The 25,969-nt window shown below is 36.5% G+C and overlaps 5 protein-coding genes across 8 annotated transcripts; 2 read left to right on the forward strand and 3 right to left on the reverse strand.

Moving 5' to 3' along the window:
• Nucleotides 1-2,092: 2,092 nt before the first annotated feature.
• Nucleotides 2,093-3,992, reverse strand: LOC7495182 (acyl transferase 4). Its single transcript, XM_002320907.3, has 2 exons — nucleotides 3,385-3,992; nucleotides 2,093-3,057 (listed from the first exon to the last, which is right to left on the reverse strand). Exons 1-2 carry the CDS (start codon nucleotides 3,796-3,798, stop codon nucleotides 2,200-2,202), a joined length of 1,272 nt encoding a protein of 423 aa, XP_002320943.3. The 5' UTR covers nucleotides 3,799-3,992; the 3' UTR covers nucleotides 2,093-2,199.
• A 2,903-nt stretch (nucleotides 3,993-6,895) lies between these two features.
• Nucleotides 6,896-10,219, forward strand: LOC7495183 (two-pore potassium channel 5). The gene is made up of 2 exons (XM_024584567.2): nucleotides 6,896-8,368; nucleotides 9,782-10,219. Exons 1-2 carry the CDS (start codon nucleotides 7,365-7,367, stop codon nucleotides 9,927-9,929), a joined length of 1,152 nt encoding a protein of 383 aa, XP_024440335.1. The 5' UTR covers nucleotides 6,896-7,364; the 3' UTR covers nucleotides 9,930-10,219.
• A 1,118-nt stretch (nucleotides 10,220-11,337) lies between these two features.
• LOC7455393 (uncharacterized) lies at nucleotides 11,338-14,732 on the forward strand. Of its 2 annotated transcripts, none has more exons than XM_052446952.1 (3): nucleotides 11,338-11,711; nucleotides 11,979-12,418; nucleotides 12,642-14,732. In XM_052446952.1, the coding sequence occupies exons 2-3, from the start codon at nucleotides 12,048-12,050 to the stop codon at nucleotides 14,545-14,547; spliced, it is 2,277 nt and encodes a 758-aa protein (XP_052302912.1). In that variant the 5' UTR covers nucleotides 11,338-11,711; nucleotides 11,979-12,047; the 3' UTR covers nucleotides 14,548-14,732. The 2 variants fall into 2 exon arrangements, with proteins under 2 accessions (XP_052302912.1, XP_052302911.1); XM_052446951.1 differs by having other exon boundaries at nucleotides 11,338-11,618.
• A 2,951-nt stretch (nucleotides 14,733-17,683) lies between these two features.
• LOC7455394 (protein RADIALIS-like 4) lies at nucleotides 17,684-19,814 on the reverse strand. 2 transcript variants are annotated; one of them, XM_024585625.2, is made up of 2 exons: nucleotides 18,971-19,814; nucleotides 17,684-18,020 (listed from the first exon to the last, which is right to left on the reverse strand). In XM_024585625.2, the coding sequence occupies exons 1-2, from the start codon at nucleotides 19,258-19,260 to the stop codon at nucleotides 17,993-17,995; spliced, it is 318 nt and encodes a 105-aa protein (XP_024441393.1). In that variant the 5' UTR covers nucleotides 19,261-19,814; the 3' UTR covers nucleotides 17,684-17,992. The 2 variants fall into 2 exon arrangements, with proteins under 2 accessions (XP_024441393.1, XP_024441394.1); XM_024585626.2 differs by lacking the exon at nucleotides 17,684-18,020 and adding an exon at nucleotides 18,052-18,749 and having other exon boundaries at nucleotides 18,971-19,778.
• Nucleotides 19,815-21,308: 1,494 nt separating this feature from the next.
• LOC7495184 (peptide chain release factor 1, mitochondrial) lies at nucleotides 21,309-25,151 on the reverse strand. Of its 2 annotated transcripts, none has more exons than XM_024585622.2 (11): nucleotides 24,808-25,151; nucleotides 24,606-24,709; nucleotides 24,407-24,505; nucleotides 23,714-23,897; nucleotides 23,524-23,572; nucleotides 23,357-23,435; nucleotides 23,126-23,200; nucleotides 22,977-23,054; nucleotides 22,540-22,698; nucleotides 21,919-22,014; nucleotides 21,309-21,832 (listed from the first exon to the last, which is right to left on the reverse strand). In XM_024585622.2, the coding sequence occupies exons 1-11, from the start codon at nucleotides 24,965-24,967 to the stop codon at nucleotides 21,638-21,640; spliced, it is 1,278 nt and encodes a 425-aa protein (XP_024441390.1). In that variant the 5' UTR covers nucleotides 24,968-25,151; the 3' UTR covers nucleotides 21,309-21,637. The 2 variants fall into 2 exon arrangements, with proteins under 2 accessions (XP_024441390.1, XP_002320945.3); XM_002320909.4 differs by having other exon boundaries at nucleotides 24,606-24,706; nucleotides 24,808-25,148.
• Nucleotides 25,152-25,969: the final 818 nt, after the last annotated feature.

Genomic DNA, 25,969 nt, shown 5'->3' on the forward strand with positions numbered 1-25,969 from the left:
AAAAACAAACAATAAATTGTTTTAAGATAACTACATTGAAAAAAAAAATTTAAATTATGTGTGTTAAAATAATCATCTCAACCCAATAACTTAAATTATTAGGTGAGATTCCAGGATATTATTTATATTATTCTCTGAAACATTTCCTCAAGTGAAAACATTTGGGCTTGAAACTTGTATAAATTCATATTACTTTATACTTAATTTTTATCAAATAAATAGGGATGATGATATTCGAACTTGAGACCACTTGATCATCAAAGCTCTGATACCATGTCAAATAATCATCTCAACCCAATAGCTTAAGTTATTAGATAAGATCCCAGGATATGATTTATATTATTCTATAAAAATATGCACATATTAATTTGTTATTTATATGTATATATTTAATTATCTGGGTATAATTTATTTGTTTATCTGGTGTGTGATACGTTTTTTTGTGTATACAAGTCTAAGCCTGTTGATGAGAATTTGCCTCCACTAAAATGGGTTATAAATTATCATCTCGTTTAAATCTCTATTTTTTATATATAGTTTTTTAGCTTATAAATTAATTACTCGAATAAAAGATATATATATACATGTGCACATATAATATGCTGGGTTAAAAGGTTATGAATAATTTAATATAAATCACATATATTTTTAGTATATTTAACATCGAAATTAAGAGAGTCTGTGTGGAGATTATATTTCCACTTTCTAATTTTTTAGTTGACTTTAATCGAGAGGATACGTAGCTCTGTTGCAGAATCACAAGGTTCTTGCGCAAGCAAAGTTGCCTCCCCTGCAAACTTTTGATGTTTAGCGCGAAGTTTACAATTAGATGAGGTCGGCAGTTCGCTGGCGAGAGGGAACTTTCTCATATTCAATGACAATGAAATATTAAAAAAATAATATTATTTGTCAACCTATTTATATATATTTAAAACAAATGGTTGGCAGACTCCTTTTTTGTTTTGACAAAAATTATTTTTGGTCATTTTAGTTTTGAAATTACATGGTTAGATCCAAAGCTTTAATTTTTTTTTTATTCGAGTCTTAAAACTTGAAAGAAAAGAAAGAGTTGCTAGATTACAACAAATGAAAGAAAAAATTGAAAACACTCACTTTTTAGTGATGAAATTTATTATTATCGATGTCAAAGAGTTCTATTTGTTTAGGAGAGATCCATTTAGATTTTATTTTTCATTTTTCTTTTCATAAAAAAAATTAGATCAAGCTTAAAAATTTATTTTGATTCAAGTTGATATCTATTTTTTTAATCGATTAAATGGTGATTTAATGTCAAAAAAATAAATTTTTTGATGTTTTTATAGTATTTTCTAGATGTTTTGGGCTGAAAAAATAGATCAAAATGAATTTTTTTACTCTAAAGAGTTGTTGCTTAATTTTTCAGTCACCAATTATGACTGTAATTTGTTATAGTCTTTTTTTGTTCTGTTTTTTTTTTTAAAAAAAGACTATATGGGAGGACTTTACACGCGCGCATATCATTCAATATTAGCATCTCTTATTTTTTTTAAATTCTAGAATTTGAATTTTTTTATGTTAAAAAAAAAAAGAAAAGAAACGAAAAGCATAAGCAAAAAAAGAAAAAAGAGAGAGTATATTTTTTTCTTCAAAGTTAACATGATTGTGTTAAAAGCATGATATAGTAAGTAGTCAATTAACTGAAGCATTATATAATGATTTTTTTTTTTTTTTTGCATTTTCAACTTGTTTTATTTTTTTGAACAATCAGAAATATTATGGGATAAAATTATACTTCAATTAAGACTATTTTTTTTTAATATCTTAAGAGCATAATTCTATATTATAAATAAATTTATCCGGGTGTTATACTCAAAGTTCAAACTCAAAATTGAAAAAGGATACACACTTTTTTTCTTGATCAACAAACACGCCAAACGGTGATTTTCAGAGGCTCATCATTGTTCCTCTATTGCAAAAAATGTTAAGTTTCAATCCATTGATAAAAGTTTGGGCTGATCCGTATTTTATTCAAGGTTGTGCCCCAAGCCCACATAGAAACCATACCTGTTCAAGGCTTGGACCATTACTTCTATCATTTTTTTAAAAAAAAAGATGCTTAAATTTCATCGATCCTCCTCTATTTCATAGTTAAAAAAAACACACAAATTCAGAGTAAAACGATTTATTGTTTTATTTTGTCAAATTTGCATTTGCAGGAATTCAAATAACTTTCACCATTTGATCGATGAATGGTTGGCGATGGACCTCTTCGACACACCATGTCATCAAACGGATGCCTTTCTTCGGCAATGGCAGTGATCCAACAATGCCAACAGGAATAATGCTGGACCCTTGAATGGGAACAATGTGAACTGGAGGACCCCATCCATAATCCACCTGATTGAATCCTAATCTGCCCCATTCTGATATAAACAGAGTGGTGTAGATTAGCGGTGGTGCAAACGGGTCCTCTCCATTTTTCATATAGTCACCCTTCAAATACTTGGAGAATTCTACTGGTAGATTACCTTTTGCTTCTTGTATTAGCTTTATCACCTCAACATTTGATGCCTGTGCTAGCGTCTCACTTGAAGTTGTGATTGTCACTGGGAAGAAACAGTTGCCATAGAATCCTTTAGGCAACGGAGGTTCCAAGAGCTGACGACAATTTGCAAAGAAAACAAGCTTGACCTCAGTATTTTGCTCGAAGTTTACAGCTAGAGTTCGGAATTTCCAAAATGTGGCCGCGACGGCTTCAAATGTGGAGCACATTTGACTAGTTGAATCATGAAATTCTGTCTTGACTTGTTTAATTTGATCAAGAGAAATGTCTATGTTGGCATGCTGTAGCCTGTAATTGGGCATTGCTGGTGGTAGTTTTGGCAAGGTATTCATCTTTTCTTGCTGGGGTGGGAGCGGACAAAAGTCTCTACACCACACTGGCGTAGTGCTTGGATGCTCAAGGCCTCTAGCATTCTCCCCAACAGCGTTGAGGAATTGCGCAGCACCAAGGCCATCACAGATAGCGTGGCAGAATATGAGTCCAATCACAAAACCCCCACATTCAAATTGAGTAACCTGAAAAGGAAAAATTAGATAAACAATGGATACTTCAATTAGCACTCATGTGTTCTATATTCCAACAAAACGCAAGTGTCTGTAATAAATGTTCTTGGCTGTGAAGGACTTGTTACTTTTCTATCAACCTTAAAAATCAATATAACTTAATGTATCCAAGGTTTTTTTTTTCCTGTTGAAGGTCCTGTGTGGAAAGGAGTCCTCTCTCATCCTCTGAGTTCCTCCTACACGTGCACTTGTATTGAAAGTTTCAAATTCAACCTTCTGCTGTTCCTTGGGGACTCTGGCGTATCAACATCAAATGTACATGAATCTTAGAAACCATACCTGCATTTGCACAAGAGGTTCTGTCCCTTCAGTTTCAGGAACATAATCCGGAAGCAGATCATCATAGGGGATAGACATGACATTATCAAAGTAACTAACAGTGTCGAGAGTACAATTAGCTGATGCCTCAACGAACCATACACCTTGTGCAGAACATTCGATTTGAAGCTGACCCTGGCTGGACTCTTTAAGCCATCCTGCAAGAGGATAATACGGAACCAATGCCTTGGACAGGGCTTCTTTGATCACCTGTGCTGCTTCAGGACCGTGCCTAAACACGTGTAGTGTTCGAGCATTGCATCTTAGCACAGGCAATCTGTCAATGACTGAGAGATCAAGAATGCCGGATGGTGTCCGCTCAAGCGGCCTAATCAGGCCTCGGCTTGATCTGATTACGGAGAAAACCATGGGCATATGATTGCTGATAAGGAAGCGCTAACAAGTACTGATGTACAATGTCATAACATAACCATTACCTTTTATACAAGGAGTACTGAATAGATAAAAATATAATCTGCTTGGCTTTAAAGTCTAGTTTCGCTTTGACAGCAAGAGAAGATAGGTAGCATGCTTGGAACTTGGAGGATGTCTCACTGAACGCTCAGGGAATAAAGAAAGTAGCCCATCCTTAGTCACTTGTGGTAGAAATATAGGAGAGGACGAGGTATGTCTAAAGGAACCTCTCCCCTCTATTATTAGCTCGACCGTTGTATTGAATGTTCAGGATTTTTCTGTTTAATTAATTCCAACTTGTATCTCTGCAGGGGGAAAGAAAACAGAAGAAAAGGGCATCACCAGCATTTCTTCCCGTTGAAAGCAGTCCAGATGCTCGAAATCAGTGCCCCCCTCACGTCTGCCAAGTGAATGATTTTTTTAAATATTTTTAAAGTTAAAGGTAGGGCAGAGAGGCTCCATGGACGAGTGTGGTTGCCTTTTAAGGAAAGGAAGGGACGGTATCAGCCTATCAGGAGTCTATTCCCTGAAAGTCACTACAAAACCTCCTTGTCAAACGAACAAATTAGTATATAAAATACAACGAGATCTCCATCACGTCTCGAAACTTTAAGAATGATAAAATATGTTTGTCGAGTGTCGCTGGCTGGGACCTATGCAGACTCGATGAGGTAATGTCTCGATGATCTTTATAATTACAGTGTTGATAAGGAGAAGCACTTATTTTACTCTTAACCCCAAGTGGCCAAGTGGCCTCCTTATTGTAATAAAATGAAGATTAAAGTGCTCAATCAAGAGTAATCCAATCTCAACTCTCATGAAGGTTGACAAAAAACAAAAGACTGCGTGTTTTGGTGCTGGGAAATAAATCTAGCTTGGTTCCAATAATTGGCTTCATGTTTTTGCTCTTATCAAATTCTCGTTGAATTTTCTACGGTTGCCAATGTATAGAAAAAAGAGTAGAAGAAATATTGAAGTGACACACGAGATGACACAGTCCACCCCCACTTTCTTCCGTGGCTGCAATATCACATGAATCAGTTGTTTGAAAGTGAGTTCTAACTAATTTTTTAATTAAAATTTAATATTTTTAAATCATTTTAATTTTCACGTTCCATATCAAAAATAAATTTTAAAAATTATATATTTTTTTAAAATATTTTAAAATGTATACCAGTAAAAAAATAATAAAAATTGGAGAGTGAGAAATGGGCAATAATTATTGGCCAGTAGCAACGCTTTATAAAAAGTCATCCATCCATCCAATCCTACGACAACCTGTGAGCGAGCGGTGTCCCTTTTTCGCACTTACAGCTAGGGATTCACGTAAACAACAGTAGATTTGATCTAGGCCGTTTCTTTGCGTGGTTGCTTTTGTGTTTGAAGTAACCACAGCAAACATAATGTTTGGTTCCATTAAAAATACAATTTAATTCTAGTGGATCCTATAAAATTTAATGTTTTGGACGGGAATTTTGCAAAGCAGTTTATAGCTGCTTTGCAAAATTCTGTGTTTACGTGCGGTGCAAGTGAATTGCACTGTTCACGTGAACCTTTTTTTTTTTTCAGTGTGTTTAGTTTTTGTATTTTTTAAAAAAAAAAACTAGTTTAGAATGAATTAAATTTACTCGCATTGTCATGTAAATAATATTTTTTTTCCTGAAAAACTAGTGTAGAGTGAATTAAATTCACTCGCACTGTAATATCAAATCAATTTTATTCATGATAATATTTTATCTAATTTTATTACACGCTCAAAAAATAATAGAAACTGTAATTTTTGTCGAATGAATTTTGTACGTAATGAAATTGTAGATGGTTTAATGGCATAATAAAAAATATTTTATATAAAGTATTATTTATTTCATGAAGTAATAACAATAGTTAAATCTACAACATTTAAATTAAAAACCATCAATTTTAATATATATATTTTAAAATTATTTTATAACTTTAATTTTAAAAGCATTCTTAACCAAACACATTAAACTACTTTTTATTCAACCTCAATTTCAACCACAGTTTTAACCAAACACCTATTTTTTCAAACCAACCTTAATTAAAAATACTTTTTATAAAACAACTTTTTTCAAACTACAACCACAACAACTACCGCAATACTAAACACACTGAATCAGATATCATGCCACCTCACCTAGTTCTTGAGTTCCCAAGCGTAAGCTCTAGATCATCTGATCCACGTTCTTCATGGATCCTCTCTCCTTCTCATGGCTTCACTAGCCCGGTTGCATAACATCGAAACCCAAACTCATCTGCAACCACTTCAGCCATGGGAATATGATCTTGAAACTGTTCATAATTTGTTGGATGAATTTATCCAAAGAGCTTCCAAATGCCCTCCTCCTCCTTCTTCTTCTCCTACTTCTGTTCCACTTCAGCCATGGGAATATGATTCAAAGATTGTTTACGTAGTTCCGTAGGGTTTTGGGTCAGGACAATGGAGTATCCATACCTACCTTACCTTAATTCAAGTTTTTGACTTTGAATATCATATGAACTCCAACCAACAAAAAAAAATCATATTTAAATTAATTTAAATTAATATTCATCAAATTTTAGTGAAATTACCATCCTTGATTCCATCATTTTTAATTCCAGCTTACTTTTTATTATTATTAATGTAGATGTCCGGATCAGTTTGTGCGCATTTCAACTAATCCCACGGATCCTGAAATTAACGATCATGAAAGCCTCTAATAACTCTAAAGTTTATAAAACTCGAAATGGTGACCTTTAGAAAATAAATCTAGAAATCTAAAACATGATTAATGAGGTATATTTCTCAGGATTTAATTTTATCTTATTTAATTTTTAATTGAATTGCATTATATATTCATGTAATAAAACTTGGTTGATACAGTTATATTTTTAATAACATGTAAATTATCTAAAAAAAAATTTATAAAAAGTATTTTTGCAGAAAAATCAAACAACGCCGTATAAAACGATCGATAGACACCCTCTCCTCTCTCGTCAGTCAATGACTCCCCTTCTTTTCAAAAACAAAAAATACAATATTTCACCCAAAAAAAAAAAAAAAGACTCCCCTTCTTCTTGCTGGTAATACAATCGCCACATCAAATTCACAATAAGTGTAAAACGAGGGAGACATGATTCAAATGCTCATCGGCAGATGCAGATCTTCATCCTTTTCCCATGAGATTGGAGATGTAGTAGCATGCGCCGGCTTATTCACCAGTCAAAGTAAAACCTGACGCCGAACCCACGCATAGCCAGCCATGACAAATTGAGAACCCAGCATCGACAAGAAACATGACGTTTTCTTTTTGTCCATCTGCCTGTAAGTGGGGTCATTGTCACCGTAAAATAGACTGCTCTCCAGTCATTATAGACTTGATAACCATAGGTTAGCCTCTCAGAAAGAAAAATGAAAACCCATTAGAAGTCTCCAACTCCTCGTCCACCACAAACTCCCTCTCTCCTTGTCCAAAACAAGGTTACGAACCCCTTTTTCTTCTTCTTCTTCTTCTTCCTCTTTTCTGGAGATGGAGAATGAGCCTTTTCTCGGTAACCGAAAAAGTTACAAACCCCAACCCGTTATCACTCTCACTCAGTCTCTTTCAACCCCAATACTATTCCCTGAAATCCAAGATGCCCCACAAACACCATCCACTTCTCCTTCTCCTCCACTCGGACCTCCGAATACCCGTTTCAAGAAACCCGGCACTCTTCACAGGTGCAAAACAGCTCCTGCTATGGTTGTCATGCGAGAGTTTCAACCAACAAAGCCCCAAATCCCTAAACCACAACCTGATTCTACCTCTATAATCAGGCAAGCCACTTTCTTGCTATCCATGTATCTGCTTCTTGGAGTTATTATCTACTCTTTCAACACTGATCATTTTTCGGGTATTGAGACTCACCCGGTTGTTGACGCTTTGTATTTCTGTATAGTCACTATGTGTACCATTGGTTATGGTGATATAACTCCTTTAACACCAGTGACAAAGGTCTTTGCTTGTGTGTTTGTGCTAGTTGGGTTTGGATTTATAGACATCTTGCTCAGTGGGCTAGTTAATTACGTTCTTGATTTGCAAGAAAGCATGATCTTGACTGGCATTGAAATGGGTAAAAATCGAAATCACGAAGGATTTTCAGCTACTGATTATATCTTTGATGTTAAAAAGGGAAGGATGAGGATAAGATTGAAGGTTGGATTGGCACTTGGTGTGGTGGTTCTGTGTATTGGAATTGGGACCTTGGTTTTGTACTTTTTGGAGGATCTTGATTGGATTGATTCAGTTTATTTGGCGGTTATGTCAGTTACGACTGTTGGGTATGGTGATAGGGCGTTTAAGACCTTGCCAGGGAGGTTGTTTGCAGCAATTTGGCTTTTGGTTTCGACATTAGCGGTAGCAAGGGCATTTCTTTATTTGGCAGAGGCTAGGATTGATAAGAGGCACAGGAGGATTACCAATTGGGTGTTGCATAGAGATATCACTGTGGAGGATTTGCTTGCTGCGGATATGAACAATAACGGTTTCATTAGGTGCGGCTCTATATTGATCTCTCGCTTGTTCTTATCTGTCTAATTGCTTTTATTTCTGGATATGTATAGCTCTTCTTGTTGGGAATTTTTTTTAATTAATGATATGATAATTTAGGTAAAAACAAATCCTCAAAACATTAACTAGGCTATGTATTGAATTCGGGTCTCTTCTAGTTGAGGAAAAAATTGTTGAAATATGTATTGTGGAGAATATAGAAATAGCTGATTAGTACCATGTGTATGAACACGTAGATGGAGATAGCTTCTTACCTAAGAGAATAAATAATCCGCTTCTTACCAGAAGTTTAGTAGCCTATGCTTTGAATTGGGGGCATTGTGTGATAAGATGGAATCTTGATGAAATGCTGCTCTAGGAGATGGATATCGAAAGTTAATTAAACTCTTCCTTCTATTTCTGTGCTAACTATCCTCGATAATTACTCTCAGATTGTTGGGTGGGTTGAGCATTGTGTTGATGCGAATTTTAGATAAGCAAATTCTAGTGAAACTGCTGATGTATTATGTTCCCAAACATTGAAACACAGATCAAAAGTAATTAAAATCTTAAATTCCTCTTGTTTATGAGCCAAGTTAACCTGGTTCTTGCCTTCTAATTGTTAGTGACAGGCTCATGAATTGAGGACAGTATGTGATGGGCTGTTGTCTTGTGAAGTAATTGCTCTATTGGATTTGGAGACCTTTAGCATAGTTAGGATGGTTTAGCATATAGCATGTCACATTCTAAAACCTTTCTTGCTTATTTGCATGAAGGTCTTTTGAAACTTCAGCTAAATATGATGTGCTGCAAGACAATAATCTATCATAGTCTCATAGATTGCATGATCTCAGGAGACTTGACGGTCTATGTTGCCAATAGGTTTCCTACTGAAATGGAAAACAACATAGGAGAGCAGGTTGTCTGATATTTATGACTCCATTAGTATTTAAAGATTATGGATTTAAACGCGTAAGGTCACTCTTTGACTAGTTCTTCTCAAATGATAAGTTATATAGTATTCGGAGTAGTTAATCTTTAATTTCCTGGATATATATTTTTTATCCAAATACTTTTGAGTTGAAAAGGCAAGGGCTCTTCATAGCTGCTCCAAGCCATCATGTTATGTGGAACATGTGTAGATCGAGATGCTGATATCAATCAACTCCTCTAAACTTCCTAATATCTTCCTTCTTTTGTTTCTCATGACCTATATCATTGCAGACGATGTAATTGATCTATTTTTGGGGTTTTACAATGGATTCTCTTTATGGGAATCATAATATGTAATCTGGCACGCTGGATAGAGCCTCTATTGATTCATTTTGTTTCTTTGTTTTTCACAGAAAATTAGATATGCAGTCTTTCAATCTAGATAGAGCCATGATTCATTTATTTTTCAACCTTTTTTTTTACAGTAAATCAGAGTACGTAATCTACAAGCTCAAAGAAATGGGAAAGATTGGCGAAAAAGATATATTGCAGATCTGCAATCAATTCAGCAAGCTTGACCCAAACAACCTGGGAAAGATAACTTTGCCTGATCTCTTGGAGAATCGATTGTGACAATTAATCACATAGATCAGTCTTTATTTTTTGTTTTCGACAGAAGACTTTGGAAATGCCCTTTTATTCTGGGAAGTGCAGGTAGGCAGAATTCTTGGCATCAAAGTTAACTGGTACACGTGTACATTTTATCTTCAATAGTCCTAGCAAAAGATGCATTAGGTTGCCTGAAGCTGTTGAACAAGCAACTGTACAGTCATGGAGAGTGTAGATATCTTAGTACTTTGATTCTTGAAATTGTAGTGATCTCAAAATTGAAAAGAAATAGAGAGAATTTGTTACAGGGACAAGTTTTTCACTCAAAATTTCAACCTCACACGGCAGTCTAGTCCCACTATACTAAGTCTTTTTTTATTATTTTTTTGCTTGTATTTACTTATAACTATATATTTCGCTTACCAAAGAAGGTTCTCACATTTTAACTTGTCATATGCAAGCGGAATTATCACAAGCAATAAAACAAAATAGTACATAACATATTATTACCTCAACAAAGAAAATATATATATCTGTGTGTGTGTGTTTGTGTTATGCACAAAACTTGTATACTACACAGCAAGAGCTTTCATTGCTTTCAAACCTATTTAAATATAATATTATGAAAGTTACAATGACATAATAGGACAAGTTTTCCTCAATGTTCTCCATGAATTTAGTTGAGCAATTATTGGACAGTTTCTTACATGTTCCCATGGACAGTTTCTTACATGTTTCCATGAACTTAGTGATTATATAGAATATTCTTAATCATGCCCCATGTTTGACAACCCATCACCATGATCTAAACAATCCTCCTCCCAATTAGTAGATTAAATGATTAGTTGGTCGTAAGAGCGGGAGGAGTTATTTTCTAAAACTTAATGGTTTGGTCCATTGGAGGAACGGGGGCTGTTGTTACTCAATTGTTCAGTCGGGCGTAGCAGCAGGGGTTGATATTTCTTAAAATATATTTGATGAGTCGGTAGTAGGACCGGCGGCCATTGTTATATAAATTATTTAGTAGCGAGAGCTCATATTTTGGGTTATAGATGAGGCGGTCGCGAGTACAGGGGCTACTATTATACAAAAGGTTTCGCCGGTCATATGAATGGGGGCAAGGATTATATTGAGGACATTGGTTCAGGAAAATAAAATAATTTGTACATGTAGTCGTTTTATGGGATATACTTAAATGTAAATATAATTAATTCTATAATTGACATTATTTTTAAATGTGTGTTTCAAGTTATTCTTATCATCCAACACAATCAAAAGAAAAAAAAGCAACATGGTCTGCTGCATTCAATTAGGCCCATAATTAGATTAGAGGGTCCAGCTCTGCACCCTTTATACCGACATAGGCCCAAATGTAAAGCCCACAGACAGTGAAAACGAGGAGTAAAATTGTCCTTTTATAGGTCAGCCACTCTTGTTTTAGGGAATTTGCGTTTTCATCCTACTCTCCATTTACTTTTCGGAGAGAAAAAGAGAGAGATCCCCAAAAGTCCAATTCCTAACCCCAAAATTTCCAAACAATCCCAAACCACAATTTTATTTCAATTCACCTCCTTCACCATCAAAACCCAAAACCCACCTTAATTCAAACCCTTAAACCCCCCCAAATCGTTAAATCTAGGGTTCCTTTTTCTTCTTCGATGGAGTAAAAGCTACGGTTTTTGGCTGCCTCTTGCAATCTTCGCTTCTGGATCAGTTTGTTTCTCTCTCTCTCTGCTTTCTCTTAATTGTTTTTCTTTCAAAGTTATTATCTTTTGGTACTACATTGCTTTCATGTATTGAATTTAGGTACTGTGAAACCCGTTCTTATATCTGCCTGCAATTTTTGTTTCATTGTTTGCAAGAAAGATTTTTTTTTTAATTAACAATTGCTTAAAATGCTTACAGTTTGAATCTGCTGGATACTTCTGTTTACAAAGGTCATGAGTTGTTTAGATTTGTGTCTTTCGAATTTTATAATTTTGTTACTGCTACCAATGTCTTGTTTATATATATTAATTGCATGTGCATTTTCCCTTTTCTAGTGGTTGATGGATTTTTGTTTTTTTTGGACAGATTATTTTCTCTGGTTTTATTGAATTCGAACAATTGACTCTCGCTGCAAATAACTGGAAGGAAAAAGCCATGAATAACCTTATTGTGATATGTCAGTCTGGTGGGAAGTTTTCCACTGCTAGTGATGGTTCCTTGTCGTATGTTGGTGGAGATGCTCATGCTATTAGTGTAAGTCGTGAGACTAAATTTGATGAATTGAGGTTGGAGATTGCAGATATGTGGAAGTATGGAACTGATTCAATGACCATCAAGTACTTTCTTCCCAATAACAAGCGGACTCTGATTACTATTTCAAGTGACAAAGACGTCCAGCGTTTTCTTGATTTTCATGGAAACTCAGGGACTGTGGACGTTTTTGTCATTAAGAATGAAAGCTCAACAGCATTAGCTGCAGTTACGCCTAGTACAACTGAAGCCACACCTGTGCCTCCTCGTAAAAGGTAACTTGCATACGTTCTTGTAATGCGGATGTTGAAGGTTTATGTTGTTTTACTCTGTTAAATGGTTCACCTGGCTTGTGGTTGTATTTAGAGGCAACAGGGTCTGGCATTTAATTTTAACTGTAATGAGATGCAGCTGACCATGTGGATACAATGGTTTCCAAAGTGATTTAACTGGCATGCTTGTATTTTATATCATATTAATGCATGATTGGTCTTGCAGGTCCACAAGGAAGAGAGTGATCCAACAAGAGTATCCTCTCAATGTTACACCTGTTGCTCAAGCTCCTGCCCCTGCTTTTCTTGCTTCTGCTTCTGCTTCTGAGAATGCTGGGCGATTCAACTCCTTGGCTACAGTACCTACTGAAATTCAGAGTGGTGGACAGATGAAACGTGTTAAGTTATGGGAGAATTGCATAACCGGCCTTCACCAGCAGTTTAACAATGTACGTGAAGTCCGTGATGCTTTCCGCAAGTATTCCATTGCTCAGGGATTCACGATCAAGTTTAAGAAAAATGATAGCATGCGTGTAAGTGCCAAGTGTAGTGTTGATGGCTGTCCCTGGAGGATTTTTGCATCAAGGCTGTCTACCACACACTTATTCCGAATTAAAAGGCTGAATGAAATTCACACATGTGGTGCTGGTACCAGTACAGATAGTCATCCTCGAGCCTCAAAGAAAGTAGTGGAAGGTATTGTCAAGGAAAAGTTGCGTGATAGTCCTAATGTCAAACCCAAGGAAATTGCCAATCAAATTCAGCAGGAATTTGGAATTGAATTGAGATATTCACAGGTTCGACGTTGGATGGAGGCTGCCACAGAGGAGATTCAGGGTTCATACAAAGAGGCATACAATCAATTACCATGGTTGTGTGAGAAGATTGTAGAGACAAATCCGGGTACAGCTGTCTCTCTTAACACCAGGGAGGACCTAAGTTTTCATCGGTTATTTATTGCTTTTCATGCTTCACTACATGGTTTTCAGAGTGGTTGTCGCCCCTTGCTTTTCCTTGACACTATGAGCCTGCAATCAAAATATCAGTCAGAATTGCTGACTGCAGCAGCGGTGGATGGAAATTATGGTATTTTCCCTGTTGCTTTTGCTATAGTGGATGTTGTGAATGATGATAACTGGCATTGGTTTTTGGTACAATTGAAAACTGCTCTTCCAACATTTCAGCCAATAACATTTGTGGCTGATAGACAGATGGGGTTAAGACAGTCAATTTCTGTGGTTTTTGAGAATTCTAACCATGCTTATTGCCTTCGCTATCTGTCAGAAGAGCTGAAGAGGGATCTTAAGGGTCCATGCATTCATGAAATTATTGGAGTCATCGTTGGACATCTTTTTGATGCTGCATATGCTCCCACACTTGATGCATTTCGAAAGTGCATTGAAAGCATCAAGAGTATTTCACCTGAAGCCTATGATTGGATTTTGCAAAGTGACCCTGAAAACTGGGCAAACTCACTTTTCCATGGTGCGCGGTACAACCATATAACATCAGGCATTGCCGAGTCATTTTACAGTTGGTTAACTGAGCTCGCAGCATTACCAATAATAAAGATTATAGAGACCATTCGCCATAAGCTGATGGAACTAATTTACACTCGAAAGGTGGAGTCAGATCAGTGGCTAACAAGATTAACTCCATCTGTGGAGGATAAATTACAGAAAGAGATTCTCAAGGCACAGTCACTTCAAGTTATGTTTTCACCTAGTAACACTTTTGAGGTACAAGATTTCCTGGGCGCAGTTAATGTCGTTAACATAGATGCATGGGACTGTAGTTGCAGGGAATGGCAACTTAACGGTTTCCCATGTTTGCATGCTGTGGCGGTGCTTCAGCACATTGGTAGGGATGTGTATGACTACTGCTCCAAGTACTATACAACTGAAGCTTTTCGTTTAACATACTCTGAATCAATAAAGCCTGTTCCAACGGTAGATAAGCCTGTGCTTGGAGAATCATCAGAGGTTCAGGTAAACCCTTCCCCTCTTCGTCGTGTCTCTGGCTCTCCCAAGAAGAGAAGAATCCGGTCAAGAGGAGTGGTTAAAAGGCCACTGCATTGCAGCAGGTGCAAAGGTGAAGGCCACAATAAAGTATCGTGCAATGTTGTCTCGTAGATGAATCATGTTTATAGAGTTGTAACTCAATTTTTATGTCAGATAGATCGTTATAAGGCTGCCTGTTTAGCATAGGGATAGGTTAGATGGAAAATTAGGTTGCACTCTGATGTGAGTGACTTTTAAGGGTATGTACTGTGGTCGGATTGTGCAGGCTTTAATTTTAGTGTGGCACTTGTTTTGCATCCCTTGATTTTGATGACAAACCCATGTTTTTCCTGCCTTCTGGTTTCCGTGGTAGCCAATCAGAATATACATTTTACTATTACTGGGTTGTTGTAACAGGCATGGTATGTGCACGAATCTGGTGTGTTCTCCTGTGCCCCCCCATTAGAGGATATCAGCAATTCAAATTCTATCCAGGTAGATGTTCGCGTAGCTTCAAGGCTCATTTACTGATTGATCACATATCATCCCTGATCCTTTTGGTATTTCCCCACGTTCTAGCTGTTGCTTCTTCTGCAAGTACCTTTGTGCTTTCACTTGTGCTCGCCAAAGGATTAAACCTGAGATATCTCATCATCAGTTTGAGCCGTCTGTTAAGAACCATATGCTATCACTATGAAACTCAATAGTCAGCGATCCTTTTGGGAACCGCTAGTAGCTTGCATTAATCTAGAATGGACTCAGCTGGGATGAGAAACTCGGTATTCAGTGGAGTTGCTATTTTCGTTTCCCAGATCACATACCAACAAATCATCACTAGCTGTATGTGGACAGATTTGCACAACTATTCTTTGTTCACCTCCGAACCATAAACCAATGATGAGATCAAAATCTCACTTTTAGACAGATGAAGTTGAATATCATGTACTCGAATCATTAAGAGAATGTAAGATTGCGGTTATCTTTGGCCAAGGAAAACTTATGCCCCGTGAGGATATGAACATAGTTGCTGCAGTTGGAAAAAAAAAATTCAGGGACGAACTTCCATTGCAGGCAGCTCCATTGAGCATGAAGCTCAAGAGAGATCTTTGTAACATTATAGATCATAATGCTACCAGATGAGGCATTGATCGATAGCAATTGAGATCTTTGTTTAGACACTACACAAGCTTAGAATCAACTTCGCTGTACAGGAACAGCTTCCTTTTAACCTCCATCTTGATTTTGATATTGTCTGATATATCGAGTCCCCTCCTTGAAGAAAATCAAATTGAAAAGGCATCAGTATTTTACTTTTTATTGCCTCCAGAGGATTGTAATTTCCTATTTTGCTACGACTATCTGGGGCCTTAAATGGCATTGTTACATAAACCTTTTGCCTTCTTGTCGAGCTCGGATGCGCTGGCCTTTGAGATTTCCTGTACTTGATTTTGTCAATAGAAGACAGTTTTTCTTCATCAAAGACACAGACTTGGGGCTATTGATGAGAGTTCAGACTTAACACCCTCATTTTAGGGCCTAGATTGAACACACAATAATGGGCCTAATATCGAGCCCAACATTAAGCCCAGGACTTGTCCCATTCATCGTCAGGTCTCAGCACAAAATACAAGGCAAGGTCCATCAAGAAAAACAGCCTAGGACCTCATGGGTCATATTTAAAGGATGTATGAATATTTAAAAAATATGAGCTTTCGTTTGATTTTTTTTATTTTAAAAAAATTAAATTATAATTATAAAGATAGCTAAGAGGTGAGACAATTTTAATGTGCATTTTTTACTATACACTCTCTAACATATCACCTCTAAATTTCAATTTTGATCCTTAAACATTTTCTTAACTTAATTGCACCATTTGGACCCAAATTCATATTCAATTGCTTCCTTCTTTTAGTACAGAAAGAGTTGAATTAAAAGATAAATGATCAAACATAAATAAATAAAAAATATAGGAGGCAACTTTGAATTCCATACTAAAAATTCAGTTTGGATTCTTTTTTTAGTTAATAGGCAATCAATTCATTTAGTTATCTTCAACTAAATTTTTATATTGTCATCTTAATTTTTTTAAAATATGTTGTCATCTTAATTTTTTTTTAAAATATATCATACTAAATTTTTTTTTAAGTATTTTATTTATTTTGAATTGGTTTTTATGATACGTTTCGTTTTGGTTTTAATTTGTATAATTAATTAATTAGTTTTTATTTGATTTTTACAAAATGTTTTATCATTTTAAATTTTTTTAAATTCAAATTATATTGTGAGTTGTTGAGAATCTTGCTATTTTAATTCTACATTTTAAAAAAAAAGCGGGTCAATGAACTTCGAGATTTCATGTTTATTTATTACCGAATTTTTTCTAAGAAATTTCTAAGCTTGTGTTCACCATTCTATTTGAACAAATATTTTTGTATGCTCGTATAGACACATTGTTGTACTCGGACTAGATGTTGTCTTAGCCCTAGATGGAGATTATCTTTTATATTAAGCAACGTTGTCTCTTGTTTTTATAAAGAGATCACATTGTAACTGGACAAGGAAGTTCTTTTAACCATGGATGGAGATCACATGGAGAAAGTAAAATGTCATGGCGAGTTTTTCATGGAGATATTACATGAAGATTTTCATGGCACTGTCTGTGAAATTTTCTGAACAAAAGTCAGTTCAATTCCTTTCTTTCTACAAATTCTTCTAGTTTTTTCCATGGAATATAACCCAAAAACTCCAAAACAGAAAAGGGTTATAGACCCTTCTCGCATCCCAAAATCGATGGCCAGCCTACAATTTCCATGCTCTCATGGTGTGCTTCTTCAACGTAACATTGTGCTGTGGAAAATGCAGGGATGCTGACCATTCGGTTTTTGGGACCCAGGTAGTATATTATTTCACAAGTGTCTCGCTTTCTTCGTAAACTAGACATGGCGATGGACAAAACTTGGTGTGGTATTGTAGAATCCAAAAAACCATTTCTGATGTCAGACATCTTGATCTCATGCCTGAGTTTGGTCAAAATGAGATATTTCCAAGATGGTTCTGGATAATTGTGAAATACTAAACACCAGAACTACTGGTAAGACGCTGCAAACGACGAACCCAGTGGAATCCTTGATTGATATTGGTTAAGAGGATGTCTAGAAATGTGGTGTTAGGTTGTTTTTTATTTAAAAATATATTAAAATAATTTTTTTTAATAATTTTTTTTAACATTTGAATATCAAAACGATAAAAAAAAATATAAGAAATAATAATTTTAAACAAAAATAAAATTTAAATTTTTAGAAATATGAATTTAACGAGTTTCTTAACGCTATCTAGGACTTAGAATTCAAAAAAGGTGGGAGGAAAAAAAGAGATAAAAGGAAGATCTCCGATCCATCTTTCACCTACAGATTGGAAGATCAACAGTACTTCTGATCCACTTTTAGGTGGAAATTTCTGCCTTACAAAGTAGAATATAAGTGGTAGCTTACTCCAAACTACGTATAAAGTTTAAGAATTAATACTCCTACCATCATCAATTATGTTCTTGGCTTGCAATCTTCCTGAGGCCTAGCGATCAATTTATGTCCAGTTGTACCAGCAACCTGGAATCAAAGATACAGTAAAGTTCAGGGATTTAACAGAAGAAATATGACATTTAACCCAAATTCCAAAGGAACAAAAATCTTCTCTGGAGCTCAAAAAGCTACTGGTAAGGAGAATTTTTGACATGTCCAGGAATAAAGACATAAAATAAACCATGATAGCAGGCTCCAGTCACCGCTACATAACATACAACTAATTGAAGCTAAAATGATCAATCTATCGAGACATAGATGTTGATTTCCCTTGTGCTTTCTATGCTTAATTTCTTTATTACAAGGGGTTTTAGACCTAGTTTCCTCAAGGCTTGCCAGACGATGAGTGAGGAACGGTGGATTACATTTGAGAACCCTCCACAAAAATGAACTGTATTATCTTTTCCATGAGACCGGGAATAAAAATGCATCAACCTGAAATCACTTCCTTCAGACAACAAAAAGCAAGAACCTGATGCATTTTTCTGGAGGAGTTTGCTGACCAAAGAACCCTTGGTAGAAAGCAGTGGAATGACCACAACATTTTCTCTGTAATCCGCCCCTTATTGATCAGACTAGCAATATTGGATTCACATGGTTGACCAACCGATTAAAAATGAAATTCTGAATAGAAAATGAATTAGAAATCCCAAGATAATAATCAGGCGCCTCCTAACAGCAAGAAATTTTATCGAATGTCCGGTAGTAAGATTACTCTTATCCGGTGAGTAGAATGCATTTTACTGACTTCAGACCCTATAATTGGATATGAAGAAAAATCTTTTTAGAAGAATTAAATGAAGCCGTTCTGATTATCTATAACAGGCACGGAGCATCCAATGGGAACCAGAATATTTTAATTTTGAAAACATGGCAACACAGACCAAAAGAGAAGGGAAGAGAGGAAAAAAATATAAAACAAAGCAAGCGAAGTAAGCTAAAGAGATTCAATTCAACAAGTAAAGATTACTACATACTTGTGATCTTCATCAGTCCAACATACAGATTCAGTGCAGTCAACTTGAACACAAGGCTGAGCTTCTCCGACAAGTTTATGATCCAATTTACCGGACTCTATACCCTGCAAGTCCTCTAAAAGGATCACATAATGTTTCTGCACATCCTCTTCACTCTTCTTCCCACCAACCATGGCTGCAACCACCTTCCATCTATCTGGGTCTTCTTCATCAACCACAGCCAAAGCCATCTCAAACAGCTTGTTTTCTTCCCAGCTCCACCCATACATAACTTTTGGAAAATCATCCATATCACCAGATCACACAGGTAAGCAAACCAAACCAAACCAAAACAATCCAATCCAATCCCCCTTTTAGTTCTGGTCACTCCCGACACCTGCTTGAACTTTTCAGGAAAATAAGGAAGACCCAGTTGGTCATTCACATTATAGTATTCATCGAAGAAGTTTGACAGAATTTTCTCTGGTAGCTTGTTTGATTCTGTTTTCAGATTCTAACTCCCCTTCAGTTTTTGGGGTTGTGTCAGATATGCTTGTTATGAACTGCAAAATCTTCTCTTTTTGTTTTTATAGGAGAGGGTCAATTTTTTTGTATCAGAGACAAATGGCCCTGCTAATTAAGTCCAGCTCTACGCGTAAGCAATTGGGTAATAAACTCAACAATGGAAGAAAACAATACTAATCCTTACGGTACAAATCAGGATACCAATAATCAAAAAACGACAAAGCTTGATACTTCATTAACCATTTCTTGCAACACCCAGAAATAGAATCTGATTAATTATTTTTTTAGCATTGGATTCTTATTGTTGTTAGATATTGTATCACATATAAATCTTTTTTATTAATTAGATATCAAATCCAATAACCAGTAGTGGCAATGAACGGACAGATTTCATCTCAAGCCAACCAGCACGTTCACAAGTTCAAGATTTCAACCTTGCAAGTAAAGAAAGAGACTTTTGTGGTTAGGATTGCATATCAGCTGATTTCTTTTCTACATTTCCAAGCAATCACAACTAACAACTGGGTCATTTTCATGGACTTTTAACGTGGGAAGAGAGAACTGCTAGTTGACTGTAAGAGAATGAGTCTTAAATATGGTAAAAAAATAGAAAGAAAGAAGAGGAAATGGTATTTTTACGATTATTCTTTCAATGGAAATGGGGTAAGTAGACCACCTAAACCAGACCCCCCACTTCTTTTCTTATTTCTCTCTTTAATTAACTACGGTTCCTAGAATGAGGTAGCTCATAGCTTTTTTATGATAGGTATGTTCGCTTGTCTCCTTCAGTCTTGACAGCTTGGACCCCAAGGGATTTGCACCATATCTCTGGGCTTTGCTTATGGCTTTATATATTCCATCGTCTTTTCTGCAAGAGGCAACATATACATTTCTTAATCAAGGGACTTACAAGCGAATTGAGATATCACAACCATGAATAAGAGAGCCTATATTGTTTTTCTTACTTTTCTAGGTCAAGATTGGCGAACTTTACAAGAAAAGAGTTGATATCAGCCAAAAAGGCAGAGAGAATATGCACACCATACCCCACTTGTATGGCAATTTTCATCCTATGGGTTTGGCTTCTCAAAGGTCCTAACCTTTGGTTTTTTCTTTTGAGATACAACAAATCATGATTTGTTATCTTCTAATGTTCTTTGGGGTTCGAGATAAGATTAAGAACCATCAATTTTATCATCCACTTGCCTGTCGGGTGCACTATAATTACATTCCTTCTCCTGACTGGAAGAGAGGATGACCTTTTAGCGTTGTCTATCCTTGAAGCAAGTAGGTTGGTGGGGTAAGGATTATCGCCTGGAGATCATAAATTCTGCCCGCCTAATTAGCAGCCCTGATTGAGCTTGTCGTTTTGAACGACCGGCAAGGAAGAAGGAATATTTTCTGTCAACAACTGCTCCCATCATGTTACAGTCATCCATTGCTGACACAATGAACCCCACATGAACTCTTACAGAAATTGAACAACCTACAAGAAGGAAAACATGATACAGAACCTAGTCATGGGCTAGGATTGGAGTAACGGCCCATGAAAGAATATACACCTCCCCTTCATTTTCCTTTGAGCATTGCAAGGGTACGACACGCACAAGAAAAAAAAGAAGAAAAAAAAAGAGCTCCGTCTAGGAATGTCATGGTTTTTTCATCTGTAGAAAGACATCGTCGAAGCAAGCTTTTCCTGGACGATATTTGATGGGTGTAGATACGATCAGTAACTTATTTTTCATTTACAAGAGATCAAGAATTCCCAGATGGTTTGCCAAACTACGAAGGGGGGAATTAAGAGCAACACAAGGTAGGACAAGGTCCACAAGAATGCCAGCAAGGATTTACTGTTCATAGTTCAGATTCAGAAGTGAAACAAAATCGAGATACATGACGTGATAGTGCAATGCACGATGTAAGCGCTGAAAGATACAATCAGTTTCGAGCAACATAAAATAATGACTTCATCTCTCACTTCTCTAAAAAATCATAAATTTATTATAAAAAAAATAAAATACACCAATTTGGGGCTCAGCACTGAAATATGGCATAAATAACGAGTCTACCGCAGCCAATTAGGGGCTCAGCACCAATTCGGCGAAGACTCCCCACGAAATAACACCAACAAAAGGAGGTCCAGCGTCCAGGGTTTGGCCAACTTCACTCAATAGAACCAAATGATGCAATTGCATCCATTTCCTGCTGTAGAAGAAGAGCATCAATGAAGACATCCAGACTCTCGCCCTGCATCACATCATTTATTGAATGATGAGTGATGCCAACACGATGATCAGTGACACGTCCTTGAGGAAAGTTGTATGTTCTGATGCGTTCAGATCTGTCTCCACTACCAATCTGTTCAACAATGCATAAGATTTCCAAATCACTTAAGAAAAAAGACAGAAACCTAGCAAACAAGTTATCTCATAGTTGTTCTAAACCTGCTCTGATCGAAGTCTTGATCTACTCATATGAAGTCTTGACCTTTCCATTTCATACAGCTTTGCACATAGCACCTTGAGGGCTTTCGATTTATTCTATGAAGAGCCAGAAAGCAGCAACATAATAAGTGAACCGTTGACAGTTAAAATCATATGCTTGTTGCTTCATTGCTTGGAAAAATAGCAGAAACAGAACGAGCCATTATTAAAAGCACTGATACATTAGCAACTTAGTGAGTGGTTTGAAATAGATACAACCCATAATTCATCCTTCCAATAGATCCTGAAAAGCAAAAATTAAAAGGCAGAAATTGACAATGGAGTGTGTTTGAGAATGCTGGTCGAGTGCCAGATCCAAGGTAACTTTTAATGATTGGATGCTCAAAGCATCCATTTGCATGCTATTTGTGGTTCAATAACCAGATCCTCCACTCCTCCATTTAATCAAATTACCATTGGTGGCCTGAAGAATCTACTGTTAAATTAGGAAACGAGTATGCAATACATCTGCAAGCTTAAGTAAAGATTGTCTCAAATAAATGTAATGAGGAGGCCAGTTGCAACCCAAAGATCCGAAACACTCAGAAACCAAAACAGTAGTAATCAATGAAAATCCTTTACCATATGCTGGGATCGTTCATCTTGTATGGAAACCGTTATCCCGGTTGGAAGATGAGTTATTCTAACAGCACTATTGGTGGTATTTGCATGCTGACCGCCAGAACCACCAGATCTATACGTGTCAATTCTCAGATCTTCATTCCTCAACTGAAGGTCCACCTGCAGAAGCCCCAAAAACAATAAATCAAAAGAAGTCCAAAATCCAATCATATTGGAACTGAAAAATAAAAAAAGATCAATGAGAGGGCAAAAACGAGATGTATACTTCCAATTACAATAATGACCAAAGACCATGAATAGGCAGTAATTGTGGCCATTATGATGACCACATTGCTCTTCCTTATAAATGCTTAGATGCTAACAAACCAGCCTCAAGTGATAAATTTTCAAAATCTTCCAAATAACATATTGCAGGATATCATTTACAGATTTAGCACCTCATCAGCTTGAGGAAGGATAGCAACAGACACAGCACTAGTGTGAACACGACCCAACTTCTCTGTCACTGGAACACGCTGCCAAAAGCAAACCATCTGTCACTTATGTTACAAGTCATGCATAGTTTATTGGACAGTAGTAATGAGACCTGAACTCTGTGAATTCCACTCTCAAATTTGAGTTTCCCAAAGACATCAGCTCCTGAGATTGCTGCACTAGCTTCCTGCCAAGCAGAAGCAGAAGTGATATCTGTCAGACAGCCACAAGATGAACTCCCCTTAAAATGTGATATTCAAAACTGAAATCCTCTGCAGAAAAAAAATGAGCTGGAATGGATACAAGACACACACAGATCATTCAACAAAGGAAGGAAGCATACCTTATATCCTTTCAAATCAGATTCTGTTATATATACCACTTCAAATTTCCAACCGTTATTCTGAGAGAATCTCTCATACCTGTTATAATTTAAACAAGGTCTCCGTTCTCAAAAGAGGACTTGGGAATCATAAATAGTTACAATACTAACATGTTCCAACATCTTACATTTTGAATATATCCATCGCAAATAAAGAAGCCTCTTCCCCTCCAGATCCTGATTAAAACTTGTCAGATTCAAGAGAGTATAAATAGAATAGATGGAGAAATGCAGAAAAACTGCTTAATGGTTCTGACACCAAAACGATAGGTGTAAGTGAAATATCGCTTCTAATGCTATCTATAGATGTATTGTTACCTGCTCTCACCTCCAAAATGCAGTCCCTCTCATCAGCATCATCCCTGGGAAGCAATGACTTCAGCAGCAAATTCTGCAGTCTTTTCTCTTCTTCCATGGCCTGGCTCAATTCCTCGTTTGCCATATCAAGCATGTCTCTATCTTCTGGGCATTCAGTCATCAGTGATCTCAAACCATCAATCTCCTAGAAAGTGAAAAAAGCAAACCTCATACATACAATGTCTTGTCCCCCAAAGTAACCAGTACAACATGTTTGAAGCAAGCGAGGCCCATATCCAATTAAAAAAACAAGGCAGATTTCCAATTGGGTGTTCTTGTATTGATTGCTACTTTGTTAATCTTACTGATTAGCATACCCATTGTTTTCTCTTCTCCTGATGTTTAGTGAGACATAAACTTACTTGAAATGACCGGCATCTTTTGGTGACTAGTTTTGGTTGCGTACTTAACTTATTTGAGAAAAATTGCAAAAGCATGCCTTTTTTCGGGACTTTGGACTCTAATGGTTGAAACTTGAAGCACCCTAAGCAACTAAAACGATATTACTTTAAACACAAGATTAGAGGATGATATGTTTGGTTCCTCTAGTTATTGCTGAAAAGCAAAAACGATAAGACAAGAATACATAAAATTATATTTCCTGTTCCTATAAGAGCATTCTCCATGATAGCCGAGAGATTGTGTAAACAGTACCTTCTGTTTGGTCCTGAGGTAGGTTATAAGTTCCATTGAACCCCTGAGTTTCCGAAGCTCTTTATTTGCCCTCGAAAATTCTGTAGGTGAGGCTTCTGGCTGTCTTCAATCAAAATACAAAGACATCATTTGACAACAATAAATGCAGTGTTCTTTTTTGAAAAAGAAAAGAAAAGAAAAGAAACATAAATTAAATGACCTGGTTCATGAAATTCTCAAGACAAGCACTCCTGTGTTCAATAGCGGATAGTCTTTGTTCCATTATTCTAATTAGGTTCGGGGACAACTGCAGTTGCGATTCTGCTTTGATGCCCAAAGGAAAAATAAAAAGAAAAAAAATCATAATCTTTCTTTCAGATTTTAAAAAGAAAAAGGAAAGAGAAAGAAAGAAAAGGACGGACCAGTGGAGTAATAGCGAGAAAAATGTTTGGGAATTGGGGATTGGAGAAAGGATGTTCGATTCCAATGATTTGTGTTCCGCCCCGATTGGATAAGCTTCTGCTTTAACAAATTGAAGCTCCACTTAAACCCTACCCCTCCTCCTCCATGAATTCTTCTCATTTTGTACTAGTAGTGATTAGCGAGTCTTTCTCTGGAAGCAGGAGGTGAAATGAGGTGAGTGACGCGCTCTGTCTCGGCTTCCTACGCCTTCCTAAGCTAATGTTCCACAGCACCCTCGGCGCCCGCTGCCGTGCTTGCATAAACAAACACCAAACTGCACTTGATTTTTTTTATTTTTTTTTGTCTCACAACACACCGTCTCCTTCGCTAAACGTAACCTCCATTCCTTTGGTAAGCAAGACAGGCTTGTGAGAGCCCATGACCAACCCGTTCGTTCGGATTAGAAACAATGAACTGATCCTGGGCCTGGTCCTGGTCCTGGGCCTGGGCCTCGGCTATGGTATTAAATTTACATTCAAAACATGACGTCAGAAGAGAGAAAAGTCCAACAAAAAAGGTCAAACACACACATGCTTCGTGGTCATGTCACCGCGCATCCTCATAGACAACTCCCATGCCCTCTATATTTTCATCCTCAATTAAGAACCAAACACCTGTCCTGCAGAGGTAGCCTGTATATAATTTTGCCACTTACATGACAGCAAAAAAGAAATACGGCTACAAATTATGTAAAGAAAACTAAATTCCTAGATATAAAATAAAAAGAAATTAATTTGTTTTTATTTATTAATTTATTTGAGAAAAGGAGAGAGATAAACCCTTTTAAATAAGAAAGAAAAGAAGCAGCAAAGACCAACAACAGCCCCCAAAAAAGGAGATTATTACAGAAAGAAATGCAGGGCGATGAGGAGAGGGTCTTGATAGGCTTCCCCCCCAATTCCCGCCCCACTCTCTCTCAGGTCAAATCTCTCTCTCCTCTTCAATTTCTTATTTTAACACCGCACCTAATCCCTTAATTGTTTCTCTTCCGAATCCATAAGCTGCTATATTTTCTTATGAGCTCTACTAATTAATTAAGAAAATTGCTAATTCTAGGGTTTGAATACATAATCAACAATTGAACTTTCTTTGATGTTCGATTGCTGGTTTTTAAGCTAAGCT

The sequence above is a fragment of the Populus trichocarpa genome, chromosome 14 (assembly GCF_000002775.5).
Source record: "Populus trichocarpa isolate Nisqually-1 chromosome 14, P.trichocarpa_v4.1, whole genome shotgun sequence".
Lineage (NCBI taxonomy): Eukaryota > Viridiplantae > Streptophyta > Magnoliopsida > Malpighiales > Salicaceae > Populus > Populus trichocarpa.

What these genes read in the sequence shown, in the direction of transcription:
- LOC7455394 (XM_024585625.2), bottom strand. Translation starts at nt 19,260, where the DNA reads ATGGATGATTTTCCAAAAGTTATGTATGGGTGGAGCTGGGAAGAAAAC. An exon ending in TGGACTGATGAAGATCACAA is followed by an intron (nt 18,021 to 18,970) that starts GTATGTAGTAAT and finishes CTTTGATTCCAG; the next exon opens with GTTGCTGGTACAACTGGACA.
- LOC7495182 (XM_002320907.3), bottom strand. Translation starts at nt 3,798, where the DNA reads ATGCCCATGGTTTTCTCCGTAATCAGATCAAGCCGAGGCCTGATTAGG. An exon ending in AACCTCTTGTGCAAATGCAG is followed by an intron (nt 3,058 to 3,384) that starts GTATGGTTTCTA and finishes TTTCCTTTTCAG; the next exon opens with GTTACTCAATTTGAATGTGG.
- LOC7495183 (XM_024584567.2), top strand. Translation starts at nt 7,365, where the DNA reads ATGGAGAATGAGCCTTTTCTCGGTAACCGAAAAAGTTACAAACCCCAA. An exon ending in AACAATAACGGTTTCATTAG is followed by an intron (nt 8,369 to 9,781) that starts GTGCGGCTCTAT and finishes TTTTTTTTACAG; the next exon opens with TAAATCAGAGTACGTAATCT.
- LOC7455393 (XM_052446952.1), top strand. Translation starts at nt 12,048, where the DNA reads ATGAATAACCTTATTGTGATATGTCAGTCTGGTGGGAAGTTTTCCACT. An exon ending in CCTGTGCCTCCTCGTAAAAG is followed by an intron (nt 12,419 to 12,641) that starts GTAACTTGCATA and finishes TTGGTCTTGCAG; the next exon opens with GTCCACAAGGAAGAGAGTGA.
- LOC7495184 (XM_024585622.2), bottom strand. Translation starts at nt 24,967, where the DNA reads ATGAGAAGAATTCATGGAGGAGGAGGGGTAGGGTTTAAGTGGAGCTTC. An exon ending in TTGAGAATTTCATGAACCAG is followed by an intron (nt 24,506 to 24,605) that starts GTCATTTAATTT and finishes GATTGAAGACAG; the next exon opens with CCAGAAGCCTCACCTACAGA. An exon ending in CAAGACTTCGATCAGAGCAG is followed by an intron (nt 21,833 to 21,918) that starts GTTTAGAACAAC and finishes ATTGTTGAACAG; the next exon opens with ATTGGTAGTGGAGACAGATC.